At 46.3% G+C, this 9,055-nt stretch overlaps 1 protein-coding gene across 1 annotated transcript; it reads right to left on the reverse strand.

Moving 5' to 3' along the window:
* Nucleotides 1-806: 806 nt before the first annotated feature.
* Nucleotides 807-8,855, reverse strand: DYNLRB1 (dynein light chain roadblock-type 1). Its single transcript, XM_065414436.1, has 4 exons — nucleotides 8,748-8,855; nucleotides 4,238-4,313; nucleotides 2,687-2,854; nucleotides 807-1,350 (listed from the first exon to the last, which is right to left on the reverse strand). Exons 1-4 carry the CDS (start codon nucleotides 8,748-8,750, stop codon nucleotides 1,307-1,309), a joined length of 291 nt encoding a protein of 96 aa, XP_065270508.1. The 5' UTR covers nucleotides 8,751-8,855; the 3' UTR covers nucleotides 807-1,306.
* Between the last annotated feature and the right edge of the window lie 200 nt (nucleotides 8,856-9,055).

Raw genomic sequence — 9,055 nt, forward strand, 5'->3', positions numbered from 1 at the left:
TCCCATAATACAGGGACAAGAGGATGTGCGAAACTAAAGTCAACATTTTTTAAAAAATCATCTCTATATAGTTACCATGAGAACTCACTCTATAGGGTATTGAGGCAGATAAAACAAGGTTTTAAAAGACTGATTAGACATTCAGAGCCTTGTTTTTAAAACAAGAGGCATGCGCTGACACATGCATTTGTGCATCTAGTTTGCCTGAAGAATTACTGCAATTGTATAGTCACATCATGTTTGCAGGTTACTGTAACCATTTGCACAGGCAGGTATCCAATTTGCATGCCTCAATTGTTTACAAACCAAATCCATTAATAGCAGCTGCATGTACGCTGAAAACAAAGAGCAACCAATCCTATTGCTTCAGCGCATAAGCTGATCACTACCGGGAGTCAGAAAAGGATTTTTGCACCCTCCTCTGAGGCATTTGCTGTTGGTCAATGCTCAAGACTGAATACCTGATTAGACAGATCATTGGACTGTACTGGAATGGCAATTCTAACAGATGAAATCCTGCTGTTCTTACTCAGAACAAACCCCTAATAAGTCAATTGTATTTTTCTTCTTTGTCCCTGGTTTAAAGGCAAGTGTATGGGGTGAAAATGGATGAAAATAATGCGCCACTACTAGTACAGAGCCCGTTCACTTTGAAAAAGTCACCATTCAGAGAGATAACAACATTGTGAGGTAGGAACAGCCTCAGGGAGAGTTCAGACCTCTTAAAGATTTGCAGTAAGAAGTACAATCATCAAAGGGCCATTGAAAATTTCACAAGAGAAGGAATAGAGACATGACAAAAATAATCACTGATGACACTTTTATTGATTTGATAAGGCAAAACCTTTTCAAAATAAATCATAAAAGCGGCAAAAAAAAAAAAAGACAAGAAGGTAAGTTGTGAGTAATCAAGCTTCGTATTTACAGTCATTCAAAACCAATAAGGTAAAACCATATTTCAGACAGAATTGACAGGAGTGTGCAAACCACAAAGATTCATTTTTTAGATCACACTATTAGAATTTCTATTATATTAAGTTATCTTCTTGAACACTAAAAGAAATCTGTCCATTTCTGACTGCCAAAGTCACTTGATTTCAATCCTCATACCCCTTCCACGGAATGCCATTTTAGTGATACAAAAGAAAGATACTTTTACTTCTTTGTAAACAAAAAAAGAGCACAAGGTTGTCCTCCTGGTCATTATTAAGGTGGCACAGTAGAATTAACACTAATGCTTTGTTTTTGGCTATTAAATTAAAAATATTCGGTAGTGGGGGGAAAACCAGACTAATTTAGGACAATCTCATTCTGTTGGATTCTGGATGACGATCAGGAAATAGTCTTTATCTGCAAGGGAAAAAAAGGAAGTTATTCCTCCATTGCTAATGCTCATTCACAGATTAAGAAAAGTTGTTTTCTTGTTTTACCTTGCACGTTTATCATACATTGACTAATGACAGTAAATGTCACCTACTTAAATGTTCATCAACTCTACCTTGACTTTAAAGTAGTATGAGAAAATTAAAATCCCTGACAGCAAGTGTTCATTAGTGAGCGAGGTGGGCTTGACAGGTATTTCCCATGGCTAAATCAGGTCAGTCACTCTAATCTTACTGTGGGGGAATAGTTCCAGCCTCTCTAGAGAACGGGATGCACCAAGCCGATGTAATTTAACGCACAGTCCTACATTCTGGAACAACTCTCGCTACCCCCTGCATCTTCCACGTGGGGATTCCGGACCACTAGATCCACATCAGCATAAATCTCTCAGCCATTCCCCCAGTGCAGCCACAACCAGCGCCTCTGGGCCAGCACAAATAGGTTGTTATACAAAGAGCACCCTTTGCCCTGTGCAGTCACTCAACCTGAACAGCTCCCTACCTATCACAGCTCCACCACAGGTCTTAAGTGATGTGGAGGGACGTATCTGAGCCCTCTACACCTGGGTGAACTGCACTCATACTGCATCAATTTCCTCTGTGACACGATCTGGTGATTTAATGAAACATTCTGGCCTTCTCAGCATGAGGCATTTTCTCCTGACATGTCCCACCAACGCTACATCATTGCAAGTTCCAGTGTTTCCAGGCTACTGGGTGCTGCTGGTGTTTTAAACACTACATTGTCTAGACATGCTCTGACCAGTGGCGAGAAATTAACAGAGTCTAGTGTAGACACAGACTCAAATTGAGAGATTCTAGGACCAGCAAGTACTGTAACAATATGCGTGCTCCTCCAGTCCTGAGAATCAGCCAGCCTCCCACTCTGGTTCGTTTCAGTAGTTATGCTAGCAGTGCTGGTCTGAAGCAGCTAATAAAATGTGTTGTGCTAATTTCAGACTCTTCTGGTCTTATCTTGAAAAAGGCAAAACACAAGAGAATCTTCTTTCAAATTTACAGTTTGACTGGCAGTGAGATGGGAAAACTGATTCCTTCCCACACCCAACCATGAAGAAGCAGGCTCAGTTTAATAGAAACAGACCCAGCTCTGAACCGAGTATACCACCAGAAATTCTTTGGCTACAGCTACAGCATACTAAATTAGACAGTCGCTGGGAGGATTCACTTCTTCCGGCTCTATAGATTTTGTGCCATGGAAAGCTTGACAGGGAAGGATGAGACACATGCTGCGAGAAAGGAATTTCAACAGGAGGCTTAGAAGCCTGATGCTGAGGGGCTTTTACCTGGAGCAATCATGATCTCATTTTTCTTGGAGCGGATCCGCAGGAACGTCAGGTCGTTCTGGGGATCAATGTCTCGCACAGTGCTCCTTGCCTTCATGATGAAGCTGTGCATTAGGCCTGCGTATTGCACTGTTGTGGAGTTGTCCACCGTGCTTTTGATAGGAATACCTGCAAAGACAGACAGTAAGTGTGGTGAGCTAGTTAACGATGGTAACCTCTGAGACTAACTTAATTCCTGGCTACCCACTAGACTGTACATCTGTACAGTCCCTTTAAACCTCAGTAGATTTTATGCTCAAAATTTAGCATATTTAAAAAAAACTTTTTGAAACAAAGTGTGACTAGAAACGCTTCTGTGAGTGGTGCAGAAACGTGGGGTGGGGCTGGGCTGTAGGCACTGCCCTGCAGAGTAGGAAACCCAAACAGCACTACAGTGATGCAACAATTCCCAAGCTGTGCACATGGGGGGCTGCCAGTGACATGGTGCTGGTTCCCCCTCATTTTCAGCTGCTTCTGCAGACCTCCAGCCTTCCTTCCAAAGAGCAGCTGGAAACAAGGAGAAACTTCCACTAGGAGCCACCAATAGATACAAAAAAGAGAAGATATAAGAAAAGCCCTTAAGGAACATAGATGGTAGCAGAGCAGAGTTGCTCGCCACCACTGGGACCAGAGCCCTCCATAGGTTTGTGCAACATTAAGAGTTTTTCATTGTTTTTCTGTTTGGGGGTGGGGGTCCTTTATAGCCAGGTGCCACGTGAGCTGGTCCACTGGAGGCTGCTGACGGGATGCACCGAATCAGTTCATCACCTTGGCTAGGACCGATCCGTAAGGATGCGGAGGTAGCAGTTGCTCTCCTGCTCCACAACCTCCTCCTGAGGGGGCTTTCCAGTATCAGCGCCCTGGCAGAAGCCAAAGAGCCAAACTCAGTCCACATTTATCGTATGTTGTAGTATGAGACTGATGCAGCAGCAAATTGCTAACATTTCATCTGTCGGTTTTTCTAGTACACCGAAGATGTATACCCCCACAAGCACAGCCCAAACATTTGACCTTCCTCCCTGTCCTCAGACACCAGCACTACCAAGGAAGGGCAAGCCAAGTGCTGATTTGTAAATGAGGTCACCAATGATCAGATCTTCCATAGAGCCTCCACGTATTTACCGAATGTCTTTTTTCTAAGACACTTACCAGTTAAATTAAAATTAAGTGTTAGAAGATTTACTGTACATTACATATGATCAGAAAAACGTTTTTGGCAAAATGAGCTTGTCTTGTTCTACATTCTATACCTTTTGATATTTTTCCTCTTGGCTGCAAAGTTATTCTTAAAATGCATGGGGACAACTTCTGCTCTCAGGTACATCTGCTCAATGCCACTGACTTCAATAGGCTTGCAGAGAGGCAGCTTGACGTAACCTGCCTCTCTAAAGGAGGAAAACATATCTAGAGAGACATTTAATCTCTTTATAAATAGCAAATTCATTGATCTTTAAAGTGCCCTGTTCTAAAAAAGTAACATCCTTAGGAAATATAGCCAGAGTGGCACAATACCTTCCGAATTAACAACAATGATTCCTTGGACGCCCTTTTGGCTCTGAATTCGCTTCAGTGTTTCTTCCACCTCAGCCTGCAAAAAACAAACAACAAAAAGATTAGGCAACATGATGTCTTGAAGGTGCAATCTGCCTTCAAATAATGCTTTGTAATAATAGATCTGGAAATAAAACTGAGCCAAGATAATTCCAATAGATATTACTCATTTTCTCAGAGAAAAGCCCAGCTATCTTTGGCACCATCATATCACCGTTGTTGTCTGTCAGTCATTTGCCATAACAAGCCTTTGGAAGCCTGAAACCTGTTCCAAATACATCCCTCACCCTTTCTCCCTACCCCTCACTGCAATACTGGTTTCTCATTACAGATTTGCTCATGGGCACAAGGACACAGACACACACACAGAGTTTTGTTATTATAGGGTTGCTCATTAGGGCTGCTAGCACTTTTATTATTATTATTATTATTATTTTACAGTTATACAAAGGACAGTGCTGCAGCACTTGTTTTGAAAAAATGCACAGAATTTACAAATAAGTAAGAAAAAAATATCGAGTTTTGGGTTAAAGACTCTCCCCCTCCATTTATCAAAAATATGCTAAAGGCAGTAAACAAAGCAAATGAGGGGAAAGAACCTGGTTTACAACCATTAGCCTACAATAGCAATTCATGGTGGATGGGCTATTGGTATCTATTGCCAACAGTTTATTCTACTACTTTAAAAAGTCAATATACAAAGAAATCTGCAAAGGTATTATCATCTGTTTGTTGTCTCTGTAAAATTAGTGTCAACTCTGAAAGATTTTGAAAGTTTCCTTAGCAATGCTTGCTCTTACATCAATCACAACTCACTTGGGATCTCACTAATGGAGCCTAATGATCCGAGTGGCCTAGGTGTGATTCTGCATGGTGCTGAGTGCTCCTTGAGAGGTGCTGGGCACTATGAACTCCCATTAAAGAGAATGGGGGGCTGGGGCACTCAGCACCTTGACTGACTGAGCTCCATAATGCAATGTCAGGCAAAACAGACTTCTACAAACAAAGAAACATGCTTGTCTTCACAGGAAGAAGGAAACAATTGCACAGGAGACTAGGCAACCACGTCTAAAACAATGCAGTACTAACTGCTGGCAACCATGGGAACCATGCAACACTGGATTTGTTGTGCGTCTGCAAACTACAGTTTGTCTTATCCAGCACGGAAAATCAAGAGCTACTTAAAAATGATGATCAGGCACGGAAAATCATAGCGCAAATTTCAAAATGAAGGAAAGGGGATAGTAACTAAAAGCAGATTGTAACAAATGAGTTGTATGCTGGAGAAGTGGAAAAATAAACAGCTTGAGACAGCACTTTTAAAAATTCTTTCAGATTTAATAGCAATTGTTTCTGTTTAAAGCCCCAACCCTGCAACCTGTTCCATGCATCCGGGCCCCACTGACTTCCAAAGAGTGTTGCCTGAGTATAAGGATCCATCCGTGCAGAATAACATCTAATTTTGCATTTCTTCTCACATAGCAAGCGAGACTAGTCAGTTTCTCTTTTGTTTTTAGCTCACATTTAGGCTTGGTCTACACTTACCCCCCAATTCGAACTAAGGTACGCAACTTCAGCAACGTGAATAACGTAGCTGAAGTTCGAAGTACCTTAGTTCGAACTTACCTCGGTTCACACGCGGCAGGCAGGCTCCCCCGTCGACGCCGCGGTTCCCCCGTCGACGCCGCGGTACTCCTCTCGTCTAGCTGGAGTACCGCAGTCGACAGCGATCACTTCCTGGTTCGACTTATCGCGTCCAGACAAGATGCGATAAGTCGAACCCAGAACTTCAATTCCCAGCCGCCGAACTAGCGGCTGGGTGTAGACATACCCACAGACTGCGATTTTAAAAGGATCAAAGGGAGTGTGGTGCTCAAACACCAGTTCAATAGGACTTGGGTGCCTAACTCCCTTGGGCTCAATTGAAAATCCCAGCTGTAGACTATTTCATTTTCAGGTTCTCATCTGCAATGCAGGGGAACATCTGTTTGTTAAGAAAATATTTTAGCTGTATTTTTTGTAAACAGAAACAGTTTATGCTGCTCTTTGTAAAAGTTTGTTTTCAGTGTCTCCTTTAATAGAATTACAATAAATAAAACAACAATAACCCTTCCCTCCCAACCCCTAAGATTTCCTCAGGGAAGCACCTCATAGACCAACATGCGTGGATGACTTGGTACATCCAAGTGCCCACACTTCTTTGAAAAAAGATACTCAAGCCATACAGTCAATGGCATTTATTAAAGTGAGGTTTTTTTCACTCACCTGAAGCTGTGCAGTTAAGGAAGTGGTTCCCAAACTTGTTCCGCAGCTTGTGCAGGGAAAGCCCCTGGTGGGCCGGGCTGATTTCTTTACCTGCCGCGTCCGCAGGTTCGGTCGATCGCGGCTCCCAGTGGCCAATGAGAGCTGCTGGAAGCGGCGGCCAGCACGTCCCTCGGCCCGCGCCACTTCCAGCAGCTCCCATTGGCCTGGAGCAGCAAACCACGGTAAACAAACCGGCCCGGCCCACCAGGGGCTTTCCCTGCACAAGCAGCAGAACCACAAGATTGGGAACCACTGAAAAGGGATAGTGAATTGGACTGGGAGTTAGGGGTCTGGGTTCTATCCCTGGCTGTGTCACTGACTCCCTGTGTGGTCTTGGAAAATTCACAGAACCTCTCCATTTCCCCATGTGTAAAACAGGGATTTCACTTGCCTTCCTTTGTAACGTGCTCAATCACAAATTATTAGCTTGAGAGCATTCAATTATGTATCATGGAAGAATAATTCCTTCCATTGCAAGAGTTACTGTGTAGAATTCTATGGTCTGTGTTATGCAGGAGGTCCAACTCAATAATCATTGTGGTCCTTTCAGGCCTTGAAATCTAGGACTCTGAAGATATGTCTACACAGCAATAAAACACCCATGGCTGGTCCTTTCCAGCAGACTAAGGCTCACTGGGCTGTGGGGCTACAGAACTGCAGGGTAGATGTTCAGGCTCGGGCTGGTGTCTGGGCTCTGGAAGCCCACAAGAGGGTATATCTACACTGCCGTGTAAGCCCAGGGTTCAAACTCAGGCTCAAGCCTAACCCCCCTTCCGTCTACATACAAAGCGTGCTAACCCAGGGCTCAGACTCAGGGTACCAGGAGCCCATTGGGGTGGAGGGCCTGAGTCAAGCTGAGACCCAGAGTTCAAGCCCTATTGCTTTGAAGGGTAGATGCAGCCCCACTGGACTCATGCTCTGGGAGTTTGCCAAGAGTATCCCACAATCCCATGGGCCGACTTTTTTTGTCTTTTGGGTAGTGAAGTTTGGAGGACAATCCAGTTTTCTCACACTGCACCACGAACAAAGGGGTAGAGCTGCCACATTTTGGGAGGGTACTAAAACGTCTGGATATAGGTGGCTGGACTCAGGCTGGCATAGTGTAGTGTAGACACTGGAGCCCCTTGATTGTGTTACGCAGGACCCAGGGTTCAACAATTCCTAACCTGGGGGTTACAGATAAATGCAAATACTCAAGCTCTAGATTCATAGGGCCCGGCTTCCTCTGGGCCCGGGGGGTGCTCAACCCACCGCTCCACACCAGGCCCCACTCCCACCCGACCCCTTCCCCCAAACCTCCATCCCCATCCTGCCTTTTCCTGCCCTGCCCCATCCCTTGCCTCCACCCCCACCTCTTCCCCCCCATTCCGCTCCCTCCTGCATGCCCTGAAGCAGCTGATCGCAGCGGGTGGGAGGCACGCTGGGGGTGGGAGCTGGCTGCTGGTGGGTGCTCCAGCCCTGGAGCACCCACGGAGTCGGCGCCTATGCCTAGATTAACAAACCAGGGTCTGCTAACTCAAGTTCTACTAACCCTGGGCTTACGTTGCAGCATATATGCACCCTAAACCACACTTTGGAGGGCTCGTATAGATGGGGACATGAGGAAAATTAATCCCTCCGAATTAACTAAAGATGTGAATTTGAAGTGGATTAGCGAAACCACATTAAACCCCTGTGTGGCTGCTGCTGTTGAGAATTACAGTGGCCTTAATTCAGTTTATATTAATTCACTTTGGAAGCGAATCTGCCCAACCCAATTTAAGGCCCCTTTTATTCGGAATGAGGATGCTTACGCAAGGGTTGAATGCGGTTTAACTAATCCCCATAACTAATGGTGTGGTGCTGTCAACAAACTGGACTGATCTGAGACGACCCCCCCCCCCTTGACTGAGCCCCCCAGGGAACCCCCACTTCCTTCCCCCCCCCTCTCGTCAGCCCCAGTCCTCAGGCCCCCGACCCCCCTCACGTTGCTCCAGGTTCCCCCCACTACCCCGGGCCCCGCCCATAACTCCGCACCCGGGTTCCCCGACCCCGGGGCTCCTTAGGCTGACACGGGGTCTCGAACCAACGCCCTGGGCACGGCACGGCCCCTCTGGCCCTAGCCCCGCCCCTGCCACAGGTGAGACGGCGGCCGCGGGGCAGGGGTGCGGCCCCGCCCTCCACTCACCATGTTGGGGGATCTTCGCCTGAAGCAGCAGCCGGACCCCAGCGGCACACAGCCCCGTCACGGCGTCAGCACGCATGCGCGGCCCCGAGCTGGGGATGGGCAGCTCTGCCAGCCAATGAGCTGTGGCAGCCAGACAGCGAACGGGGTTTCGACTCGAGTCAAGGGAGCGGGTGTCGTCATTTCCGTCTCTGCTAGTTGCCCCGGAAACGTTCGGGGGCGTTCCCCGGTTGCCGGGGCTGGGGACGCCTTGGGGTTTCTTCGCTGGCTGGGGGTGGGGGCTACCTCTGCCTGGGGGGCTGGCTGGAGGG

Source organism: Emys orbicularis, chromosome 12 (assembly GCF_028017835.1).
Source record: "Emys orbicularis isolate rEmyOrb1 chromosome 12, rEmyOrb1.hap1, whole genome shotgun sequence".
In the NCBI taxonomy this organism is placed as follows: Eukaryota; Metazoa; Chordata; order Testudines; family Emydidae; genus Emys; species Emys orbicularis.